The sequence below is a fragment of the Mauremys reevesii genome, linkage group 4, assembly GCF_016161935.1.
Source record: "Mauremys reevesii isolate NIE-2019 linkage group 4, ASM1616193v1, whole genome shotgun sequence".
Lineage (NCBI taxonomy): Eukaryota > Metazoa > Chordata > Testudines > Geoemydidae > Mauremys > Mauremys reevesii.
This window is the reverse complement of record NC_052626.1, coordinates 67,657,555-67,684,176: the sequence shown is the minus strand read 5'-3', so window position 1 is coordinate 67,684,176 and position 26,622 is coordinate 67,657,555. Positions and strand designations below refer to the sequence as shown.

Here is a 26,622-nt window from a genome sequence, read left to right as displayed (position 1 = left end):
AAATGGTTAAGTCGCTGAAATCACTTCCTAGACTCTAGGGGAAGGGCCATGCCTATGAATCAAGATATGCTAGAAAGTTAACTTTCTATAGCACAATGGAATTTGATTTAAGTACCAAGGAGTTACTGTCGGCCTCTTACTGTCAAATTGATTGAGAAACTCCAGCATCACTTGCCAGCAAAAACATGTGATTTAAAAATGTTACAGTAAAAATCACTGTCTAAATTCAGGGCTGTCTACCTCAGGATTCTTTGTTGCTAAAAGCTGTCAGCGCCTCATCTACCCTAGCCTCTTGTTGCTATACTGGTGGAGTTGAACAAGCAGACAAGGCCAGAGTAACTACTGAAATAAATTGGAAACAATTTGGAAAAACAACACACCCTTTACATTTACTCTTCTCTTCTGTCAGGAGAAACACCGTCTGCTGGTGCTTTTAGCTATACAGTTCTCAAAAAAGTGTCTAGCACATTGTTGGCACCATAAAATTTAACAATGATCAATAGTCCTCCAGGATGCTCTTCCCAAAGTTAAAGGAACAAATCTTGTGATGTTATAAGGTGGAAAATAAATTATTTTTCTTGGATGTGGACGTGCCAAAGACTCTGAGCATTAAGGCAAATGGACATATTACAGCCACACATAGTAGTTGCCAAAGAATTCAGCACAATGAAGAGAAAAGGACAGGAGACTGAATACTGGGGCAACCAAAATGGTCATTGTTGGGTATTTATGTTTCTTTTCCCTTTCTGTTCTCAGCGTTATCCCCACTTTTGAAAATATGCATTAAAATTATTTTAATGCTGGTGAAAGGACCTAGAATGACAATCCTGGATGCTGAAACTTAGAATCATAGAATATCAGGGTTGGAAGAGTCCTCAGGATGTCATCTAATCCAACCACCTGCTCAAAGCAGGACCAATCCCCAACTAAATCACCGCAGCCAGGGCTTCATCATGCCTGACCTTAAAAGCTCTAAGGAAGGAGATTCCACCACCTCCCTAGGTAACCCATTCCAGTGCTTCACCACCCTCCTAGTGAAGTTTTTCCTAATATTCAACCTAAACCTCCCACACTGCAACTTGAGACCATTACTCCTTGTTCTGTCATCAGGTACCACTGAGAACAGTCTGAGAACACTCTTTGGAACCCCCTTTCAGGTAGTTGAAAGCAGCTATCAAATCCCCCCTCATTCTTCTCTTCTGCAGACTAAACAATCCCAGTTCCCTCAGCTTCTCCTCATAAGTCATGTGCTCCAGCCCCCTAATCATTTTTATTGCCCTCCACTGGACTCTTTCCAATTTTTCCACATCCTTCTTGTAGTGTGGGGCCCAAAACTGGACACAGTACTCCAGATGAGGCCTCACCAATGCCGAATAGAGACTGAATCAATGCCCTCGATCTGCTGGCAATGCCCCTACTTATACAGCCCAAAACGCCGTTAGCCTTCTTGGCAACAAGGGCACACTGTTGACTCATATCCAGCTTCTCATCCACTGTAACCCCTAGGTCCTTTTCTGCAGAACTGCTGCCTAGCCACTCAGTCCCTAGCATGTAGCAGTGCATGGGATTCTTCCTTCCTAAGTGCAGGAGTCTGCACTTGTCTTTGTTGAACCTCATCAGATTTCTTTTTGCCCACTCCTCTAATTTGTCTAGGTTCCTCTGTATCCTATCCCTACCCTCCAGAGTATCTACCACTCCTCCCAGTGTAGCGTCATCTGCAAACTTGCTGAGGGTGCAGTCCACGCCATCCTCCAGATCATTAATGAAGATATTGAACAAAACCGGCCCCAGGACCGACCCTTGGGGCACTCCGCTTGATACTGGTTGCCAACTAGACATGGAGCCATTGATCACTACTCATTGGGCCTGAAGATCTAGCCAGCTTTCTATCCACCTTATACTCCATTCATCCAGCCCATACTTCTTTAATTTGCAGGCAAGAATACTGTGGGAGACCATATCAAAAGCTTTGCTAAAGTCAAGAAATAACACATCCACTGCTTTCCCCTCATCCACAGAGCCAGTTATCTCCTCATAGAAGGCAATTAGGTTAGTCAGGCATGACTTTCCCTTGGTGAATCCATGCTGACTGTTCCTGATCATTTTCCTCTCCTCTAAGTGTATCAGAATTGATTCCTTGAGGACCTGCTCCATGATTTTTCCAGGGACTGAGGTGAGGCTGTTTGGCCTGTAGTTCCACGGATCCTCCTTCTTCCCTTTTTTAAAGATGGGCACTACATTAACTTCTATTGGATACAGCAGTACAAGCTGCCCAACAATGCCTCCACTCTGGAGGATGTCCTCTCTGCATAGCATCTGCCTTCACAGCCCACTCAGGCTTTGCCTTTTCTCCCAAGAAAGCCAACAAGGACTTGTTAATGGTAGTTGAGGTGGTAGTTTGTGCAATATGGACAAGTTTTGGTCACTAGTGACCTTAGGTGGATTCGAACCAGGGTTCTAGAAATGAAGGGATTTATATCCCATCACCAGTCATCTGAGACACAACAGACTTTTTAAGTTTAAAGTGTTCCAGAGTACATTCCCACTGAATTAGATCACTTTCCCCCCAAAAATAAAAATAAAAAAATAAAGCTCCACTAATCATGTTGGGACTTTAAGCTCTCAAAGTACAAACTTGTCTCCAACGCAATAAAATCTTGCCATCTAATACTTCAAGCATGAAGAGCTGTTTGCATTTGCAATGATATTGCAAAAAAGGGAAGAAAAATTGCATAAGTCATGCTGAAAATTGCCATAATTAATTTAGTAACTGGACCACAATGACAGGCCTGTTACTGCCAGCTGTTACAGAGTTACAGTCAAAAGATGGTATTAAGAGAGATTTGGAAATGCAGTTTGCTGTTCTGATTTATTAAGCAGCTCAAAAGTCTGGCAACAGTAATTTCAATTAAATAACTCAGTGATCATCTGATCACCTTCTCCAACCACAAAATAATAATAAAATTCCTGTTGCTAAAACAGCTTCTTGGAGTGATATTTAACACACACACACACACACACACACACACACACACACCTCTCCCACTGTGGTTTTGGTAAATTCTGTTGAAAAACCACGAACAGTTAAACAAGGTTCTAACAGTTTTGCTGAGCAGTATGGGTGGGGCCTACATCTCATCTCACTTCAGCCTTCCTCACTGCCAACAGAAACTTGTAGAAATACTGGATTTGGTTACCCAAACATGACCAATGTCCTTGCCTGGTGCTAGGGTGCCCTGTGCTGCAGGAAATGCTATCCATCAGAAGATAGATAACAGTCTCTGTCCACTTCTACCCTTTGATGAGGAGTCCATAGCTTTAATGAGGGAATTAGCTAAAAAACTCACCAAGCCATTGATGATTTCTGAAAAGTAACAGAACTGGATAGGAACTGGGGATGTGGGGGAAGCATGGGAACAAATGTTCCACCATCTTCAAGGAGGGAGGGAAAAGGGTGAAGGAAGTGTGATCGCTGGCACTTATACATGTATATTACATTATCCCTATTAAAAATAATCAAACATATGGAGAAAGTTGGAAAAACGCTTCTAAGCTTCCTAGCTTTTAAAGAAATATTCTATTGTGACATAAGTTTCTCAAGGTAAGCAATGAAAGCCCCGTTGTGTGGGACATTTAAAACTAGGCTGAACAAATCACTGGAGAGCTTACTGTGGAGTGGGGAATGACCCAGCCTACCCACTGGGAGAATCTCTCTAAACTACAATTATTTGCAAGACAAGCAGAGTTTGTTCCAGAGTCCTGGAAAGATGCCAACACAAGTAGTTACATTCCACATACAGTAGAATCTCAGAATTACAAACACAGGTGGAATTGAGATTGTTTGTAACTGAAATGTTTGTAACTCTGAACAAAACGTTATGGTTGTTCTTTCAAAAGTTTACAACTGAACATTGACTCAATACAGCTCTGAAACTTTACTATGCAGAAGAAAAATGCTCCTTTTAAGCATCTTAATTTAAATGAAACAAACATAGAAAGTTTCCTTAGTTTACAAAAATTTGACAAGGTTTCCCTCCCCCCCGTCCTTTTTTTTTTTAAAAAAAGTAGTTTTACTATTGTTGGTTTTTCTGTTTTTTTTGTTTGTTTGTTTCTGCTGCTTCCCTACTGCGGTTCACCAGTCAGTTCCTAACTCTGAGGTTCTACTGTATGTAAATACAGTTCTATTTGAACAGTGTATCCTTTACTGCCTCCTCTAATTTGTTGTGGGGTGATGCTGTGAGCTGTTAAACAGCTATCATCACTTTCCACCATTGATGTGGCTACATTTTGGTAATGAGTGAAGTTCTCCTTACCTAGTAATTCTGTAAAGCAATTTCAGGCTTGCAAGAAAAAGGTACCATATCATACACAAATCATCAGTACTGTTCCCTTGAATGTGTGTTAATAGAAATATTATGTCTCAAATCAATTGAAGAGGGCTCATAACTCAGCTGTAGTCTTTACTAAAAATACCATTAATTAGAACAGTACAGCACATTATTTGTAAAACTTTAGTTCAGAATATTTATGATCGCCCTCACTCTACCTTATTGGATCATGGGCATACAGACACTTCTTAAGACTCGTATTGGAGGCCAGAAACTGAGCATGAGGGAATTTCCTGTATGAGCTGAGGTGGGGTGAGGTGAAAAAGGCCTCAGCACGCCTGTGGAAGGAGATTTTTTTTAAATGTAAATATCGATAATTTTTGTAGTCAAACCCCACTCACTGGGTTGAAGAAACTGCCTTTCATCACAATAAAGAAGGCTACATAAATTCTGGAGAATTCCCCCACTCCCTCTTCGGTTGGAAGAAGAGGTGAGTGAAGAAAACATAACTACAGATCAGTTCATCCTAGATGAACTGGATGGCTGGCAAATTAGTTATCACAGAAGCCAATATCCATAAAGTGTATAATGGTCCCATTATTACTAATGAAAATCTTGAAGAGTCATTCTCAGATCAAATTCTGGAAATGTTCACTGGGTACATTAAAATGCTTTGGAGTTTAAAAATAGATTAGCTACACAGGATAGTTAAATTGGGCCTCCTCAAGGGAGTGGCAGAATATCAGCAAATAAAGTGATGCCTATATGAGATAGGAATGGTTTACCAGCAAGAGTATGAGCTCAGCTAAATTCTTCCAGAAAGATTACAGGAGATCAAGACATACATACTCTATCTCGTGATTTTTTGATCATTACTGCATTTGACATTAAGCAATTCATTTTGTAACTGAAGTGTTGAAATCTTGTACTACTCCCACCCTCAAGTTCAGTAAGACTGGTCAGGAAAATGTTGACTAACATGACATGTTAATTTGTGCTAACTCTAGGTATCAGTCCTTGTGCACAAGTGCTCATCTGCTCAGCACCAAGTTCAGAATTGCATGGTTCACAGCCAACAGCTGAAGACAACTGACAGAGGGATGGATCCTCTAGATATTAGGGCCATCAGCATCCATTGCCAGATAAATGAAATAGCCTGAATCCAGGAACTGACTGATAAGTAAAGGAAGAGTATACGAACAAGCCTATTTTAGAATATAAAAGTGTAATTTAGAATCTACACATTTTCTCTTACAAATATCAAATAGCCGTTTTAAACCAAAAAGTTACACAGGAAATTGAGGAGAGTGATCTCCTAGAGAAAGGATGAAAAAGTCAAAGGGAAAGGCAGGACAAATCCATACAATCCTGGTAAAGAGATGTTAATGTCTTTAAATTTCTATAGTCTAAAACATAGTCGTCAGTTTTGTATCCCAATAAAATAGATTATTATACAGAATCAAGTTTAATAACCAGTCCAAAATTAAGAGGCCTCATTTTCCCCAAGGTTCTCCAGTTTGCTGAGCCTTTTATGACCTACTCTCCCAACAGCAGCTAGCTCTCATAATTCACTGTACCTGACCAGTTTTTAAGAATAAAATAAAAACTTGGCACTTTATTTTTAAGGCAAGTTATCTGATGCATTACTAGGTAACTGTAGCACAGGAAGTCTTCTTACTAGCGGATGTGCGACGTGTCTCAGGTGGCACGTGACCAGGATTCATCACCGAATTTGGTTCACTGGTTGAATCATTAGCTTCCCCAGCTTGGGTCAAGTACTGACAGGGAGTGCGAGTGAATGCTGATCCGTGTCCCCCAGCACAACAGGTCATACTTAATTGTATTCAGTACAAATAAGGTACACACACATTTTCAACAGCGAGGGTTACTAACTGAAGCAGTTTAATCAAAGGAAGTGGTATATTCTCCAAACACTTGATGTCTTTAAATCAAGAGTCAATATCTTTCCAAAAAAGTTATGTTCTAGATTAAGCACAAGTCATTGGAATCAATGCAATGGAGAGACTGGGTGAAGTTCTAGGGCCTGCATTATGCAGAAGGTCAGGCTAGAACAGAGTATATGAGGGTCCCTTCTGGCCTCAATCTATAATACAGTATGATATTGTGCGATACTTTGAGAGGTAACTAGTATTTAACACTAGTATTCGTCAGATTCCACATATAAACGTACCTGCTTCTGGATCTGGAGGAATTCTCCACATGTATAAGTTGAAGTCGTCAGAGCCAGAGAGGATGTACTATTAGAAATAAAAATAAATAAAGCAAGTTACAGGTGAGGCATCACTTGAATTAGGTTCTCTCTTAAAAGTGAATTGAGAGAATTCCAGCTGTTTGGTCATGACTTTTAGAACTTCTAAGTTTTACTTCTCTGTGTGTCTGGACAGGCTGCTGCCCCAGCTAGGGATCTCAGAACTCTGGACACAAAAGGATGAGAGTTCCAAGCAAGCGTCCGCTGTCCGTGTTTTATTTTTGGTCTGCGATGCAATCTAGCCTCCAAAGCAGAGATGGATCCAGACCAAAATCCCAGACCCAACCACCCTGAACTTTGAGCTCTCACCCTTTCCTAAACTCAAAATTGTTCATCCTCAGATACCACAAGCATCTAGAATGTGGCAGATATTCAACCACCCCTGCACCACTGATACCTTTATGAAGATTACCATGGAAAGTCACTCACTGTTGCCAAGAATCATCTTGCTATTATTCAGCAGAAGGAAAATGACCAAATCTAGCTCTCTCTTCTTAAATTTCAGGCAACGCCGCAAATACGAGTTTATCATACTTTTTTTTAAGCTTATAGTTTTGCTGGGGAGGTGGTTACAAACAGCCCCTCCTTTCAGCATAATGGATGAACAAATGCTTTATATGTACACAAAGGCACAATGCACATTACTTTATGTATTCCCTACTTTGCATAGTGCAGTATGACTGACGTTTCACTCCATATTCTTTATGAAAATATGCTTATGATATGAATAGGACATAACAGATATACTTTATGCAAGATGGCTCATGTGAGATATCATTGGAAAGGTTATAATTTATTGAATGTGATTATCCAGTTTGTATGCCTGTATCATTTCTGTATCTGAAGTTACATAATTAATATTCCTATCTGTATTTCAAATGTGTTACTTTAGGTGTCAACCCCAATTAGCCCTTCAGGTACAACAATGGAAAAGCCAGACAGGGCTAATGGGCCATTAGCAGAGACAACGGACTGTGAAAGAGCTTAGCCTTCCTGCGGACACTCCAGACAGCCTACAAGTAATGGCGGCCACAGCTCTGCAGAGACATGGGCCTGAGTCACCTAGTACTGGACCCACCCTTTGGAATACCAGTGTTCTTCCACTGGGAGACAAAAGGGTTCCCACCATACACAAGAGCTATATAAGGCCGGGGAGTGACATCGAGGTTCTCCTCTGCCTCCTCACCCTAAGAGGCACTGAAAAAGACCTGGAAGCAAGAACTGAACTGAGGGGGAGAAGGGTTGAGCCCAAGCTGGAAGGGAACCCAGCTTATGAGTAATACTAACTGAGGTTTCAAGCTGGAGACCAGTGTGGCTGTCTTTCAAGACTTTCTGTAATCTGCCTGCAACAAAATCTAGGGGAAGAAATTACTATTTATAACAAATTTCTTTAGTGAAACAAGCTTAGTTTGTGTGTTTGGTTTTATATGTTTAGTATTCTGCTTTGTTCTGTTTGCTATCCCTTTAACCACTTAAAATCTGCCTTTTATAGTTAATAAATTTTGTTTTGTTTCTTATTAAACCCAGTTTCTGTAATTTCTAACTGAGGGAAGGGGGCAAGGAGTTATGCATACCTTCCTCCATACTGAGGGAGGAGGTGAATTTCATAATATACCTTTGGGTCTGCACCCCAAGAGAGGTGGACACCTGAGTGCTGGGGCAAGTCCCTTAAACTGAGCATTTCCAGAACTGATCTCAGTGTCTGTTTCATCCTGCAGTTGGGTGTGGCCCTTCCTGTGTGTTGGCTGGAGGAGGCTTAATAGCCTGGCTCAGCAACACAGGTAAAAAGGGTCCCAGGCTGGCATAACAGGTGGGCTCAGTGATATCTCAACACATCAGGTGGCATCCTAAGGAGTCCAACCCAACACAGTGACAAGGGGACATTTGAACAAGAGAACATTTCACTGCCTTCCAGTTGCCAGGGGACACAAAAACTACCTCTTACCATATCTTCCAACAATCTGCTCTGTGACTCATTTACCTTAATCTCAGATAATGGACAACAGGGCATGTAAACTAAGGACAAAGGGGCAGATTCTGATCTCAGTTAGCTTGATGTAAACTGAAAGTTACTCTGTTGGGTCTACTGATTTACGAATCATTTAAATTGGTGAAAATCTGATTAATCTAGCCCCAAAAATCAAACTTTTTTTGTGAGTGAGAGAAAAAGAAAATTTGGCCTTTTCTTGACCCCTGACAGAAGATAAGCTCTACTTGTCTGGCTTGAGTTTAACTGGTTTCCATTCTCCAGGGATAAACAAACTCATCAGGCAGAGTGATAGCAGGCTGTGAAGAGACAGGTCCTGTGATCTTAACACAGGACTAAGAAACAAAAATAAAGCCAAACTACATGGAGAAACACACAACCTTGTAAAAAATTTTAAACAATATGCTAGTTATTTTACAGGTAAAATATGTGCTGCCACAATAATGCAACATCAGACCTCTGGAATCCCCTCAAAGTCCCCACCCACCGACAATGCAACCAACTATTCTTTTCTCCTCACAGCTCCAATTTTAAAACTATATGGGTATGAGTAAGCATCTACAAATGCAAATTGCCTCTTTACTGATGTGAAGGAGCATGGATCAAACACCAGTTGCTTTACAAAACTTGTGTGCACTAGTTCTGTATTGCTTAGAAACCCTTCCTTTCAGTGCCAAGCACTCCAAAGAGTAATTCCTGCAAGCCAACATGTTCAGGCACTTAGGCAGCTTACTAATGCCAAAATGACCTAGTGGTGCCAGGAATATAAGCGGTTCCCTTTCATATGGCAGCTTACAAGTGCTAGCCCACAGCAGGCTAGGCAACTGTGCAGATCTACATGAATTAGGGCTTATGCAGGCAGCCTCCCAAACAAAAACAGTTCAAGAAACAAAGCAGTTCTGCAAATGGTATTTGTTACACAAGAAAAGGCTACATGGAAAGTTTTGTTGTTGTTTTTGTAGTTGTTGTTTGAATTATACAAAGGGTTGCCATCTTATCAAGATTTGCTACCCAGAAGTAATCAAAGTAGAAACTGCTCAGCACAGGGCAAAGATGGCCCTAGTTTGAAAATAAAATGACAAAATATCCCTGAAAATGGTCTAAGAGAAAGTTAAACAAATACTTCTATTAGGAAACATCTGATGCTGGACAATAATGCCCCAAGTTTCCCTCTCTACCAAAATCATTGTCATATCCAGCACCTCATGTCTTGCTTTAGATCATATATTTACTACAAAAGAATAACCAGAAGGAATTAGTTTCAGATTTTTTTTTTTTTTAAAAAGGGGAAAGGGGAAAAAGTAATCAAAAGAAAAACCATTTGTAAAGAATAGAACAGATGCATACAGCCCGCCTGGAAACTTCAAAATGCATCAGGCTGCAGCTATGCTAAGAGTCTGGTTTGGGAGCAAACCTCTTTGGGAACCTAGTAACAAAGAGAAAAACTGAGGCTACGTATGTGGTGGTGGTTAGTTGCACTTTAGTAAGTGGGTGTACATAGGTCTAGCAGTCCAAGTTTTAGGGAGTCTAACTTGCCATAACTTGCATGCCAAGGAGCTGGAAGAGGAAGTTAAAGCTCCACTCCTACTTTTTAAAGTTACTCTTTTTTGAAAAAAACAACAAAACTTTCCCTCTAATCATTCACTTCATGCTACAGTCCTTTCTCCCATTGATGACGCTGCACAAGCTTAAACTTACTTTAGAGTCAGTGGGCCAAATTCCAACGTGAGGCATGTGGGTGCATACATGGTATGATGTAGCCTGTAGCTGCAGAATTTGCCACAGAATTCACTTCTTGCCACAGACATATGTACCCAAGTCCCAGTTTTCATTTTAAATAGTGAGCTGTGCCTAGCGATAGCTGTCAAAAGCTGTTAGTAGGGTAAACTGAGGAGTCACCTGCACAAGTCTGCAGACAGCTTGAACCAATAACTCAGTGATGGGAGATCAGAACCCCATGGACTTTGGGTAGGAGTAAAAAAACCACATTCACATCAACCTCACAGAATTTGCCATTTTGCTGCCATCAAAGCCAGTAACCAACGTTCCCACCTCCCCCTCCTATGGTGACAAGACGTCCTGATAAAATCAGGACTGTCCCAATATTTAGGCGTTTGTCCCTCGTCCCTGACCAATATTTTGCACTTGGGTGTTTAGTTGTTTTTTTTCCCTTTTACTCCGCCGGCGAGCCCCCATATTTTCTTCCTCTCAATTGGTCACCCTACCCCCTCCATATCTCCCTTCCCTGACAGGATCTCCCTGTACTTGTCTCTTGTTTTCCAGCTTTCCTCACAACAGCAGTTAACTGGATTACAGAGCATGCTCCCTGCACTGTTGCATGGAGCCATGTAGCAGGGGTCAGGGAACCAGAACTGGAGTCCATTTTACAGTCACGGACTGGGGAGCAGCCAGGAGTGTAGGCGTGTGAGCTGCACTGGCTGAACAATGCAGCAACTGAAGCTTAAAAAGGAAGATGAGCTGCTGAAGCCATCTACAATCTCCCCGTGTCCCTGGCACATTCAGAGAGGAAAGGAGGTTCTGATCTGTGCCGTCTGTACAAGAGCATTGGCGCCAAAGCCTGGGGCGTGTAAATGGGCCACCTGTCCAGGATTGTTTAGACATCCATTTTTGAAAATAATTTATTTTACTTCAGTTAGTATTTCAATGAACCATAGCTGCATGTGGTATTGGGGGATAGGAATAGGAATGAAGTACATTTCAGGACAGAATGAATTAATACTGTTGTAGAATTTAAAATGTTGTTGCCATGGAGCACAGAGTGCCATGGTTATATGTTGGTAAGTGTCAGAATGCCACTAAGCTGGTTTCAAGAAAGGCACCTATTGAAGGAGCCATATAAGGAATGTTATGTCAGCTTAGACTCCACTTTATATGTGGTTCAAGGATCTTAGGTTGTAAGGGAATGTGCAAGACTAACTCCTAACAGAGTATCTTCTACCAGCTGATTTGTAGAGTAACACTGATGAGGATCATGGAGGTAAGCCAGCAGTGATGAATCATAAGGGTGGTAGGAAATAGTGAAAGGATAAATGGTGGGCTCCCAAACAGAGGATTGGTGAAATAGTGGCGACTTTTGAATCAGGCCAGACACTGAGGGAAGAGCTCAGATGTTTGGGAGGAGAAGACTCCACCAATGTTAAAAACACCTGCTTCATAGTCTGCATTTTTTGCTGCAGTAGCTGATCACTACGGTAGATATTAACATGCAGAATGATCACATGTGCCATTAACAGAAAAGTATTTGCTAAGAATCAGCACATAATTATTTCATTCTATTAAAGGGAATCATTAGGAAAAGAATAGATAATAAGCCAGAAAAATCATATTGCCTCTATATAAATCCATGGTAAGCCCATATCTTGAATACTGTGTGCAGATCTGGTCCCCGCATCTCAAAAAGGATATATTGGAACTGGAAAGTTGCAGAAAAGGGCAACAAAAATGATTAGTGGTATGGAATAGCTTCCATATGTGGAAAGATTAATAAGATTGGGACTTTTCAGCTTGGAAAAGAGCTGACTAAGGTGGGATATGATAGAGGTCTATAAAATCATGACTGGTGTGGAGAAAGTAAATAAGGAAGTGTATTTACTCCTTCTCATAACACAAACTAGAGGTTGACAAATGAAATGAACAGGCACCTGGAATAGGAAGTATTTCTTCACACAACACACAGTCAACTTGTCGAACTCTTTGCCAAAGGATGTTGTGAAGGCCAAAACCATAACAGGGTTCAAAAAATAACTCAATAAATTCATGGAGGATAGGTCCATCAAAGGGTATTAGCCAGAATGGGCAAGGATGTTTGCCAGAAGCTGGAAATGAGCGACGGGGAAAATTGATCACTTGATGATTACCAGTTCTGTTCATTCCCTCTGAAGAACCTGGCATCGGCCACTGTCCTGAAAGACAGGATACTAGGCTAGACTGACCGTTGTTCTGACCCAGTATAGATGTTCTTATGAAGGATCAGCTCCATCTATGCTCTTAGCAACAACAAGAGGAAAAGGCTTCCAGATGACTACATGTTGCTGATTCAGAAGTTCCCTTAGAAGGAAGAAAACTCTCAGGTGTGGTTAATATCTGCTGCTGAAGAACACATGGATTAATTCTCAGAGCTGTAAGTATGCATAAAATGCTTGGAATTAACAATGACTAGGACTTTAGTAGAGTTACTTTTAGACTTGTGTGTTCCTCTTTTGGTCGATTGCAGCTCCTCCCATTGCCTCCACCCCCTACCTCCCTTACTCTCCCTACCTCTCCCAAAGGAAATTACCACAGGCGATACACACAAGTTGAGATCTGATCTGTTGCTGCTGCAGTCACACAACAACAAACATTAGCACATTCTGGAATCCTACTGCCTTCAGGTCTTTATTTTCCTATTGTTGTCTGTTGGAAAGCTCTCAGCATCTTGCAATCTACATTTCCTACATGAAGAATTTGAGAATTCCACTTTCTCTTATCCCCATGAAATGGTTATTCAGCTATACCGATTAAAGCAAAGTATGTGTGTAAGGAAGGCTCACTTGATAAGCAGAATTCTATATCCATCTGAACTCACTTTTTTTTTTGTTAGAACAAAGGAAGATATTTTTCATATGGAGAATATTAATTGACTGACATCTACTTTACAATTTCACTGGAATTATTGTAATAATTCCATGTTTCTTGTGTGTAAAAATATATGCACATGTGCAAGCAACAAGATAATTTGTTATTTATCAAGGACCTGTTTTTTTCAGTACTGTATCATTGTTATGTTAGCAGAATGCCCACTGGCCACAGCTGAGACAAAAATAAGGACATGTCTATGGAAGAAGTTGGGGGAAAATGTCTCCAAAAAAAATAAATGAAAAAAGTAAAACCCTCAGCAAAATACCACTGCCTGACAGGAAAAACAGTTCATATTCTAGGCTCCCCTCTTTCCCTGGAAGACAAGACAAGACCAGACCAGACCAGTTTGTTGACCAAGCCTTCCCTTCCACACACAAGACCGTTGTCTCCATGCCTGGCTGTAGTCCCCAATCCTGTGAACCCAGCTCCCTTTAAGCCTCTCAACATGGCGTTTTCCTCATCAGGGCAGCCACTTCTGAGGCCTCCCTCCTCATAACTGTTCCCTCCCTATTACTAACTCCAGCCAAAGGGCCTGGCTTGACACTTATGATTGTGCAGTAGAGCTGATTTAATACCTGTATCCAGGGCACACTATTAACCCCTTCTTACCCTGGCTCAGTGGGGAGTTCGTATACCCAATCAAAAGTATGGCGAGAGGCGGGTGGAAATTATTCCTAGAAGTATTTGTTAAAATTAGAACAACTTATGAATAGAAATGCTATATGTAGTGTTGTAGCCATGTCAGTCCCAGGATATTTGAAAGACAAGGTGGGTGAGGTAATATCTTTTGTTGGACCAACTTACGTTGGTAAAAGGGACTAGCTTTCCAGCTTATAAAGAGCTCTTCTTCAGGTCTGGGACATGTACTCAGTGCCATAGCTAAAGGCCAGGTCTACACTACACACTTACTTCAGTATAGTTACGTCATTCAGGGGTGTGAAAAACAGTGAGTTATACGAATAGTTATACTGATCTTAACCCCCCATGGGGATTTATACAAGTTTCAGTTCCCAGTCAAGTGAACATTTGTACGTTTTCTACTTAATTAAACTTATCTGTACTCCTGAGGTAACAAGTGCCTTTCTCCCAGCTTCACCATCTCTTTCCTTGAGTCCAGATATCAAATCTACCTTTCCCTCTGGAAGATCAAACAAAAGGAAACCAAGCCATTCTACGTAAAAAGCATATAAACAAACCAAAATAAAAATCATGACTAAGACTAAAAAGACTACAAGCCTGATGACTCTTCCGTGGAGATTTTTGCCTTCCAAGACTCACTTTAGAAAGCAAGACCCTGCCTTTATGAATAAGATATGTAGGATTTATGCAACACACCTATTCTGCCTTTGAAAATTCACAAGCCCCTACTGCCCCCAATCTACTGTACAAGTTTGCCTTGCATCCTAAAATGGCTTTTAATTTTGTTTGGTTAATGTTGAAAATCAATTCCATTAACATGGCTGTGCCACGGGTGTAGACAAGGCACAAGACATACTAAAAATCCTGCAGGCCTATGTAGTGTGACCAAGAGGAGAGAGAGATTTTCAACACACAAATTTGATGATTGTAACCCCCAAGGAGATTACATAGATTCCTGGGATTCTGTCTGCTGGCAGCTCATGGAGGGGGAGCCAAGGCAGACTCAGAGTCCACCCAGCAACCAATAGGGAGGGACAGGCCCTCCCAGGGAGAAGCCATTTTGTAGTCAGCCTGGAGCCAGCCAGGAAAAAAGGGCAGGACTGGTGGAGAGCTGGTGAGTCCCAGGCCTGCAAGCAGGGTTCCCCCTGAGAACAGGCCTCTAGGGACCTGACAGCAGATCCCTCAGCTGGGTTTTTCCTTCCCCACTGATGATTCCCAATTTGTAGCGTTTGCTGGGAAATTTCCCCAGCCAGGCTGGGTTTGCCCTCCAGCTCCCTAGGTGAGACCAGTCACCACATAGTCAGCTCTGCTAGTCCAGGGAAGCTGCCTGCTGAGTGTGTGACTGGAGGCTAGGCTAGGAGGCTACAGTTTGGATGTTAGTGTAGTTGTATAACCTACACCTTGAGCCCTGCATCTCTTTGTGGTGAGGGGAAATCCTGGGACCCAGGCAGCCTCCTTCCTGCTTGAGGAGGATCCCTGCCAGCAGACAGCAACCCCTCTGCAATGACTGAGGAATCCAGCATCATCTTTGAACCTGAGGATCATTCATGGAGTTTGTGAGTGCACCATCTTTTAGTTAGTTGATCAGGGAATGTGTTTTGGGGACCCTCTACTCCCTGAACCGTGTCCTCAAGCCAGGGGGTAAGGGTTTGAGGATTTTATTACCTGCTGCATATTACAACTATGAAGGGATTTACCACCTTCTCCCACTTGTGAGCCCTTTGGGCTGTACTGAACCCAGTCCGCCACACTGCTAAACCACTGCAGAGAAGAATTTTGTGGTTATAGGTCATCAAGGCCCCCAGCAAAGTACGCATACCAACGGGACACTAATTTTACATTTGCTACATCAAGTCATGGGTATTTTCAGTGTGGGCACCGGTGACCCTAAAAATAGTGTTTCACCCTATGATGATGTATTTGTCTCCTGTTTATTGTGTTGAATATATTGTATGTGTCTGTAGTTAGAATTTTCCGCCCAAGGTGCCCTGGTGTCCCTGCCAGGAAGGAGCGAGGGGGGTGGAGGCACCGCCAAATAATTTCATAGAAAAAATAAAGAAGATTCACCCTGCTGAGTGGGTGGCGGGATCCAAAAGAACCCAGACCTGTCCATCAAAACCTGTAAGAAGATTGGCATTAAAGGAGGTAAGCAGGTGGAGAGGGGTGCTACACTATGATTAGGCCGTTGGTGCACAAGACCCACTACTCATAAAGCTGGCCAATATAGTCTTATTGGGTCCTTGTACGCCCCCCATCAATCTGTTTGTATCCATCTGTTGTCTTGTTTCATACTTAGATTGTAAACTTTTAGGGACAGGTACATGTTTTTGTTCAGTGTCCGTATAGTGCCCACCACAGTGCGGCTCCTAAGTGTTATGGTAACAACAAAAACACTGGCTTAAAAGAAAAAAAAGTTATCCTTTTTCACACTAATCAGCACAATTCTATTAACCTGAAACTGTTTTCCAGGCTGGTTCTTTATGCTACAATTTGAGCCACGTTAAGTAATTAAACAGGACTTAAAACCTCCCTTTATCCTCAAGAAGCAAGTCAAGGGCAGAGAAGAATCTTCTCCATTTATAACATTTACATAAATGTTTACAAAGCATACAATGTTTGTCCAATTAAACCTGTTGGAGAAGAAAACATTCATCATCAACTATTGTTGTTAACCATGTGCTGATCAACTTACACAGATCCCCAAAGGCTTTCTCTGCAGTAATTGATCAATTGTTGCCCGGTAAGAGACATGCTGGTCTAATTAACTGTACCGATTGAACAAGAAAAGCCAGATGGCTGTGTAACAGACTAAAGAACTGCACTGAAAATTCAAATCAAACCACTACTCTCACTCCCAACACACACCCCAATCTTAAAAGCAACGGAGTGTCCAAGGGGCAATTTTAAAGACCTGTCATACAAAACTGTCATCAAAACCTATCAATCAATGTTTTGCAGACTCACTGCATAGTAAAACTGAATTTTTAATCACTGGGAGAAGAAAATGAAAATCTATGACTGCAGATTTCTGCAGCAAGGAAAATATTTTCACTACGTTCCAAAGAAAACAAAGACAACGTTTCTATGTACGCAGAGAGGAAGAGGAGTAGATGTAGACTATTTCTGAACATTGCTACAGCTGCAGGCATCCTGCATGCTTTTCCTGCTCTCTTGAACCCACTGAATAGAAAATTCTATTAATTATGAGAATACAAAATTCCTAGCCTTCTTATCACTATCTGTCTAGAAAAGAGCAGATTTTAAGCTTGATTCTGAACACAGTTTGTCAGAGGGTGGAGATGGATGGCAGGAGAGAGATCACTTGATCATTGCCTGTTGGGTTCACTCCCTCTGGAGCACCTGGCATTGGCCACTGTCAGTAGGCAGGATATTGGGCTAGATGGACCTTTGGTCTGACCCAGTACAGCCATTCTTATGTTCTTGTCTACACTTGCAGTTAAACAGCATTCAGTACCAGTTCAGCTGTACCCATTGCTGGCCCCTATTTTGTTAGCAACAGGTCATTATTATTATTATTATTTTTAAATCATAGACCAGACCACACCCATCATCCTGAAGAGACAAGTCCTTACACTGCAGATTTCCTAAAGTGCACATAAAAGAAGCCCCAATTCTGCAAACCTCTGAAAGTACTCAAAATCAGGGCTCCTTGCCTGCAGAGCCTAAAAGTAGCAAAAGGACTACAGCTCCTTTTGTGCTGACCTCAATGTCCGGAGGACTAAAGCTCTCCTACAAAGGTCTGCAGGAAATGAGGGAGAAGAAATGTTCAGGACAGGAGGGTTGCGGGGAGATGAGGGGGAGTCAGCAGAATCAAAGGGGGCATTCTCTATCACTTCTGCTGTGACTCAGATCCCATGAAGTTTCTTTTGGGATGGGATGGGAGGAGGGGAAGGGAAGACAAACACTGAAAGTGAATGTTTGGCGATGGAATTGGATTTCTTCAACTTCTATACTCAAAGCTCAGTTCCAACTGCATTCTTTTAAAATAAATAGATAAAATAAATAAATCGATCTTATTAATGAAGACCAGCCATTGAGCAAGCTGACAGACACCAATTTTATCTCTGTAAAATATATGAGACACTAAATTCTTTTTTATGTAAGGAATTGTCCTAACCCCCACCCCTCCCCCCCCCAAAACAAAAAAACATATTTGCACACTGAGTTCTTTACATTTCAAGACCTGACGTGAGCTACCATTCATACTCCGGCATCCTTTCGCACAGGAAAAGCATACATGTACTCTTTAGAGAGGAAAACTCCCCTTTAATTTTTAAAGAATTAGACACTGATAAGTACCACTGCCTCAAAAAATGTCCTTTTAACTAGAACGCATGCAGGGAAGTACAACAAAAGTTATATTTCCATACCACAGCAACTCCCCCCATTTATGGGGCTTAGCAACCATATAACTAACCCTGTTTGGAAGAAAGCAGTACTGATGTTTTGATTAGTTGATGGGCATAAATCATATTATCCCTAACCAGAGTTTAGTGTGCAGAGTTAAACATAACGAAAGCTGTAACTTTATAGGGAGTTTGAACAGTCTGCAGTACAGCAAGTTGTGCATTCCTGAAACTCCCCTTCGGTGTAATGTCAACAGAAGAGGCTGAGTGGTGATGTAATGTCTGAGGGCATGCCATAGATTCAAGACACTTTTTGTTCTATTCACAGGAAACAAATTAACCCTTTTATTGAAGCAAGCAACAACCAGCTGTATTTTATTACCACAGGCCCTGGAGTGGTTCAAAACATATATAGTGTGGAATAAAAGCTGGTGATTGGTATTCTGTTCATTTGCACCACATATAGCTGGGAATCATGAGCAGGAAGTTTATCTATCTTCAGGTTTTATACCATCACCCAACACTAAGATACAAATGCCTTCCACTAAGGGCTAGTCTACACTTACCTGCCGGGTCGACGCGGTGAGTTCGACTTCTTGGAGTTCGAACTATCGCGTCTAATCTGGACGCGATAGTTCGAACTCCCCGCGCGCTCCGGTCGACTCCGGAACTCCACCACTGCAAACGGTGGTGGCAGCGGAGTCAACCTTGGAGCCGCGGAGTTCGATCCCGCGGCGTCTGAACGGGTAAGTAGTTCGAACTAGGGTACTTCGAGTTCAGCTACGCTATTCACGTAGCTGAACTTGCGTACCCTAGTTCGACCCCCGCCCTTAGTGTAGGCCTGCCCTAAGTGTATATGTACTGGGACAAAGTGTGCTCTTCATTTAAACCCAGGCAGTCCCTCTAAAGTTGATAGGGTGCATTCGTGTAACTAAGGCCAAAGTTGTGCCTGTTCAATCTGCCTTCCCCACATCCCTTATTTTCTTCTGTGGGTGTGTGAGCAGCTAGGCTAGGCTGAGTTGAGCTCCTAATTAAGGCAAACAAGACACTTATATTGTGTTCATTCACTGATCAAGATCAGAGCTCCTGTAAAAGGAAGAGAGGCTTCTTAGTAAGTGGCATGTGAACAGTGTATTCATATTTAATACCTAGGACAAGGGCAGAATTTTGTGTGGATCCAAACGATAAAAGTTTTCATTTGTACTTTGGTCACCATAAGAATCTAGGTATTTGAAGAAGAGTAATACACCACTCAACATGAGTAAGGGTAGCAGAATCTGGCCCTAATATCATTATCAGTTATAATCCAAATAAATGGAAATTCATTATGGATTGATTAAAAAAAAAACTAAAAAGAATGCAGCTATTTAGAGCAAACTAGATTGAGGGTCTGGCATTTCGGGGGAAAATCTTGCATATTCTGTTTATTATTTCAACAGGTTTGTAAGGACAACGGTTATGTTAGTGTTCAGACTTGAATGATTCAGATGCTTTCATAGGAACACAAAGGCCAGTAACCAAGGGCATAGAAAGAAGTACGGCTAGCTAGCCTCTGCCCAACAAAAGGGATATGTTCTTGTCACAGCCTACGTGCCCAAAATATCTGCAAGTCCAAAAGGAACGCAAACCAGTGAAGCACTTTTATAACCTTTCTCTCGATTTCATTAATGATTGAGGTTCAGTTTATATTTTGTATGATTTTTAGTTCAGCAATTTCATAGTGAGGCTAAAGAATGAACATTTCTACTTTTTACAGCTTCAAGGAACAATGATACTAACTCATTGACATTAGGCTTTTATTTTACTAGCAGCAGGCCTGCTTTAATATCATTTGCCTGCATGCAAATCACTTGCAGCAGGTTCCCAGTCTCAATTACAAATATTACAGCATTTTCTATCTCTGTTCCATGGGATGGTTAACAGAGTCTATCAGAGAGAGAGGGATTCCAGAGCTCAAAGCCCTATAAAGAGAGAAATGCAAGAACACCTGTACAGCCTGATGGCCATAAAACTCAAGAGTCTCTATCTTCATCACTGTCTGGACAAATAATCATCTACAAGTTCTGTTAGCCAAAACTACATTCTTAGCAATGTTGGTTATTTAGGACTTTTGCCATACAATGAAGAGTGTATTTTATGCTCTCTAGTGGGAATTAACTTTTATATTCAGCTATCAGCCCAATATATATGTAAAACTAAGCTAAGTAGTGAATAATATAAAGGAGGACAAAGACATGGAAATCTACCTCTTCCCCTATCCCTAAACATTCAATAAAATTTGCCATCCAGGAAATTTACTTTTCTTCCTCCATGTTTTTTCCTGATCACTTGCTAATATGTTTATGACTTGTTCCGTAACTCATGCTTCATCTTTGAGACCCCTTAGAATGGTCTCTTTCCTGCCCCAGCTCCCAAAGACGAAATAAATTTAAAAAGTCACTAGTTTAGTTGACAGAACTCATTTTTCAAGTACAGCCCCCTCAACACAACCCCATCCCATGCCCAACTGAGGTATGCCTTTGGTAACCACGTTTTACATTTAGGAGTATAACTTTTAAATCAAATACAACTTTGTCAGGTGGTCTCAACTTCTGTACAATACTCAGTATTTTTAATTGAAAATTGGAATAGAATATAAGGTATTAATCGCTAGGTCCAATGTAAAATATTAAATCTTGAGTTACTTCCTGAAGATGTCTGGAACATAAAATTAAAAACGAGGCCTGAATCATACATATTGTCTGCTTAGCACATACCAGAAGACAAGAAACGAGAGCTGCAGCCGGAGAACGCCTTTCTATCTTAAGTGACACTCACAAATTTAACATCCCTTTTATTTCCAAGCCCTTCCTCACATCTTCCTACCTCCAAAAACAACCCCTCACCTAAAGCAGAGTTCTGACCCCATAAAGGGAAAAGGTGTCAGACTCCACAAAGCTCATTAGGGACTTTGCTACTGATTTTATGTGGAAGGCACTAAGGTACTACAGTAATTGGATGCAGCATAACACTCCAAGATAAACAGAGGGGAGCAAATTTCCAAGCTCTTTTTCTGTAAATTCTGTAATTTTTCTGGTTTCAAGAATGGACACATATCACACACAAAAAATAAAGAACTCCAACACACCCGCCAAAGTACAGAATTTGTCTTACAAAGAACTGCAGAAGTCTCCTGTCCTGTATCCTTTGTGGATTTGGCTGCAGGTTCCAGCTCTTATCTTCATGTCTAGATATGCCCTACCAGGATGCAATTCCTGTTGGAAGTGACAGCCCCTACATGTCCAATTCCTATCACTGGATATTTTAAAACATATCGAGTTAGTTACTTTTAACTATTGCTGTGTAGTTTCTTGAACTTTCATATTCCAATTCATTATTTTTGGAGTCCTCTAAATCAGTGGTGAAAAAAAGTCATTGCAGTTTTCCTTTAGTTTGGTTGACTGATGTACTAGGTGTGATTAGTATGCTGTTATATTTGACATTTCTGCAGTTAACAGACTTCCCCACACCAAAGATTAAGTTACATGTACATGTTTTGGCACCAGTGAAAGGTTTTACGTAACACCCTAAAATAAGTTTGCCATTTTGGAAGACTGCCCCAATTGTCTCTTGATGTTCCATTTTATGTCTCAGCTTCCCTCTTTCCTTCCCTGCTCTAAATTTCATCAGGAAGTGCATCTCCCATTGCTCAGAGATTCCACATTGTATGTAATGCTTATATAACAGCTTCCTAACTGAACCAGATAACCTGTGTCTATCGGGTTTTTCAAAAAGCAAAGAACAGGCCCAGTGAAGAATGCCCACATTCTTCCCATAAAGTAATGCATGTATCCACCACCCCCCCACCCCGCAAAAACAAACAAACAAACAAAAAGTATAAAAAGCATAATGCTAAAAGGTCTATCTGGGTCCTGATTGTAGTTCTACTCTGACCTCTAGAGGAAAAAGACTAGTGTCATCTTTAGGTTTGTTCATTATGGACCCATAAGTAGTGGCATGTTTCCAAACATATAACGGGTTAATTTGCTTCTGTAATATATTTCTTTGTCCTTTTTAAGTTTCCTTGGGGCAAACTCCTCTAATTTTTAAATTGCCTTCAGTACTGCTTCTGTGCACTCTGATTAGAAATGCACAAACATACCTACTCCCTATGCTTTTTAGTCATATCTACTTACTTCAGTAACAGAAATATGTTTTCATGCCCGAGCCCTTATAGTTACAAGAGGCTCTATTCTATCTCCTGCATGGGAAATTTAAGTTCTGATTACAAAATCTTTATTATTGATATCAGGGGAAATCTCACATGCTGGGCAGGTTTTGTGGTTCCAGTAGTTGTAAACATTTGTTTTTACTTGTAAAATAATGAAATTTGACATGTAAGTTGAGAAAAAAGAAATTTTAAATACCCACAATGTTTGATTTTACCGGCCTGTTTCTCTGGCTTTAAATAAGTAGTTTAATTTTCTGACCTAGACAATATTGTCTAATTCACAGGTGTGAAAACTGATCAAATGGACCTTTCAGAGAGCTAATTTACAAGTTTCCTTTGAAAACACATTTTCTAATTTTAGATTACTTTATTCAGATGTAGTAATGCATTATTTTTCACTTACAATTGTGTAGTATTGCAACAGGAAGAAATTAAGGACAACTCCTCCTCCCTCCCCTCCCCCCGTGTTCTGGATTCAGTAATATCCCCCAAATCAGAGAAGGCTCTTAAAAGTTGTTTTCAAATGCTCACGAAAGCCTCTACTTTTGCACAGAGTAATTAACACATGAGCTTGGGAGGGCACCACTTGCCCGTTACCTGGTCACGGTCGCCTGCAAAACAGCAGCTCTTCATGGTACACGAGTTGAAGTAACCTTGGTTGTCAAATTGGAAGACAGGCAGTCGGGAGTGGATATCGTAGAGGACTGGTGGAAGACGCCGACGCAGTGCCAGCAGCTGGGTTCCATTGCTGTTGAATCGGACACTCATGGCACTTTGAAGGGACAGATTTCCACCATAGCGGAGCAGTGAACTAGGAAAGTAAAGAGAGAATAAGTCAGGCAGGCTGCCCGAAATTTGAAGTGTACATAAAAAGTGAAACACAGTTGATACTCTTAAAATATATATGTGATCTCCCAGTGTAGTTATCAGAGTTTTAAAGAGAAGAGGAAATTCTGCAGAATGATCTTTGTTCCAGGTGTTGTCATTTTCATTATGCTGCAGTATAAAATTGTTTATATATCTGAATAAAGTCTCTCTGCCCAATTTCTGCAGAAAAACCATTCAAAGCACCCATTCCCAAGCAAATTTGAGTCAAAGCTTGAATGACAAGCTATAAAAAGTGCTCAGTTTAGAAAGGTGCCTGGAGATAGAGGCTAGTGCTGCTTGATTAATTGACAGAGATTTTATTCTCCTTCCTACCCCCATGTGCAGCAGATAGAATTTGTCCCATGCAGGGAATTCTAAGACACAGATGATTACAATTGTTAATTTAAAAAAAAAAAAAACAAAAAACCTACTGTTGAAGGGGTTGGGCTATTTGCCTTTACACTACCAGCACTCAGATCTTTTGGTTCATCCAGTGCCTTAACTAGTGTGGGCTAATACTTTTCTGCTACCATGTTGGAGGATGGAGGCTGCAGCTCTTTCTCAGACCATTCCCTCATTCCAGCTTCCATTTACAGTTTACATCTCTACAGCACATCAGGTAATGTTTGTGTTGACTGCTAGTGAGAACAATCAGCTCTAGGTATCTTAAATAAAAGACTACTTTAAAGTTAAGTTATTATGAGAAAGCATAAGATAAGAGTTAGCCAATCGCAAACATGCACCACCAACAAATACTGCTAAGTAGACAAAGCTTATATTATATATATGACACTATTGCCTAAAAGTCTTACATGGTAGAAGTCCATAGCCTCACCCAGCATGCTGACAGTAACCAGTGTATCTATGTCAACTCTTGGTCACGTGTCCAAGACAAAAGTGAATGTTGGTGTTCCCAGACCCTAAAAATTCTTCTTTACAGGAAAGCCAAGCTCTTTGCCTCCCTCAGGTGCCCAGGATTATAGAAACTTGGTTGAAATCCAGTTTGTGAGGCTTGGGTTCCTTTGTACTTCAAAATGCATCCTTACGAATGGGGAAAAATCTTTTGTTTGCTCTGTGTCTGGTTTTAAGGGATTTAATGACTCCAGCCACAACATCTGAGATAGACCTTTTCATTCATGGGTTTGGGGGAGTCCTCACCAGCTGATTTGTACACAGCTGTGAAATCTTGTCCACCTCAGTAGCTAACAGGCATGTGCGTACAGATGTCACATATTTTCAGAGGAAGTTGACTCATAGGTTTTAATGCATCATATTTTCAGATATAGTTCTCTGCCCAAAGCTTTTATAAAAGTGAGTCACTCCCCATGGAAGGGAATCTGCATTCCACAAAGGTTTAAGCATGTCTTGTTTCATGACGTATACTGTAAAACTGAACAGATACTTGCTCTTTGGTTAGAGTCAAGAAGAACCTATTAATGTGTTTTAAATGGGCTCAGTTTTTTCCCCTCCTCAGTGGCCAGAACTGGACTTCCATGAAGAAACTAGAGGCGTTTTTCAAGTGACTAATGACTCTCACATTGGACACCCAAGGTGCTTAAAAGGATCTGATTTTCAGAGAACAGGTGCTCAGCATTTTCTGAAAATCAGCCCCCTGCCCCATAAGATATCAATTTAAGCACCCAAAATCACCAGTCCCTTCTGAAAATTTATCCTGGGTTTTACTCCTAAATATTAAACCTACAAACCCTTGAAAGCCTCCTTTGTAAATGACTTCTTTATGAAGTCTGAGACAATGGTAGTATGGAAACCTAATATCAGAGGCTGAAACCATTTCCAACCTATTTTGAAGGGAACAAATGTGACGGGGGAAAGTTGTTTTTTTAAAAGACAAAAGTACCTAGAAGTGTTACAAGTAACACTTGTAACTATATTCTTGAATTCACTGAGGCCAGGTCTACATTTGGAAGGCTTTGCTCATATAGCTATACCATTATACTGTATCAGCAAAGAGCTCGTAGGCCTGGGTCTACACAGAGATTTTGTACTGGTATAATGTCACTTATGGGTGTGATTTTTTTTTAAACTAATATAGTTATACCAGTGCGGACACAGTTATACTGGTACAAAAATGCCTTATGCCGGTATAGCTTATCCTCCTTTCTGTAAGGGAACAGATATACTGGCATAACTGTGTTCACACTAAGGGGAGTTGTACTGCTTTATCTATGCCAGTATCATTAAAGTGGCACAACTTTCTAGTGTAGACAAGCCCCTAAGGTAGATGCAGTTATACTGGCAAAGCTGTGCTTTTGCCAGTGTAGCTTATCCAAGCCACACATATCACAGAAAAAAAAAAAGCTGTATCTGCAAAAGTGCAGTTTTGCCAGTGTAACTGTGTGTATAATAGGGTTTTTTACCAGCGTAGTTATGTTGGTCACAGATCTTGCCTTGTCATACCCCTAACCAAGATAGCTATGCTGGTAAAAGTCTGTAGCCTAGACCTGGCCTAGCAATGAAAAAGGGTAGGAGGGAGAAAAAAAATGCCTCCCTCCATTTGTTAGTACTGCTTCCCCTGTATAGTCAGTCACCCTTGTTGTTTGTGGGATTGTATTCCCCTCCCTCCACCCCAATAAACTAACTGGGGAGAAAAAAAAATAGATCTCTTGGAAATGGGGGGAGGGGGAAGTAACAGCTTTAAAAAAACCCAACACTCTGACTAGATTTCAAGCTGCATGTGTATGTCAGTGCTAGTTTAAGAAGGAAGAGGGAAAAAAGAGCAGGTTGAGAAATGGGGTGTGTCTGTTTGGTGAAAAATTGCATGAAAATGAGGGGGGAAAAAAAGTCAGCATTTTCTGTAGGAAATTTCAACATTTTGTGGAAAAACTGAAAAATGTTCACCAAAAACCTGAAAAAGAGGTGTTTATTTTTTAAATGAAAACTTGAAATCTACAAAAAGCAGCTCTCTCTCACTCATACACAATCACAAAAGAAAACTGTTGTGTTTTCTTTTTACTAACTAGCCCCAGAAGAAACCTTCATGTTTAAACAGTGTTTTATTGTTAAACATTAAAAGTTTACAAGGCCATTCCATCCATCGTCATGAGGTCATCTCGCCACATCCTCCATTTCATCAGTTCTGGCCATCTCTCTCACTATATCTGTTCCCCCTTACAATCCACACACTCCCTTTTCCCTCTCCCCCTCTTTGATGAGCACAGATGATTCCCCTACACCAGCTCTTTGAACTTTCTCCTTGCATCACTACTGATTTTTTTTTTAAAGAATGTTGCTCAAAACCAACTTCTGTACAACCTAGAAATAATAGTGCCCACCAGTGCCCCATGCCAATACTCATT

The 26,622-nt window shown here is 41.0% G+C and overlaps 1 protein-coding gene across 2 annotated transcripts in view; it reads right to left on the bottom strand.

Annotated features, from left to right (window-relative positions):
- The window catches only part of DCAF5 (DDB1 and CUL4 associated factor 5), a 94,539-nt gene that overhangs the window by 20,151 nt on the left and 47,766 nt on the right, over positions 1 to 26,622 (bottom strand). For both annotated transcript variants that reach the window (XM_039535245.1, XM_039535246.1), the window contains exons 6-7: positions 23,036 to 23,249; positions 6,520 to 6,586 (exon numbers count right to left, since the gene is read on the bottom strand). In XM_039535245.1, the coding sequence (XP_039391179.1) occupies positions 6,520 to 6,586; positions 23,036 to 23,249 (281 nt within the window). The remainder of the gene's footprint in view (positions 1 to 6,519; positions 6,587 to 23,035; positions 23,250 to 26,622) is intronic.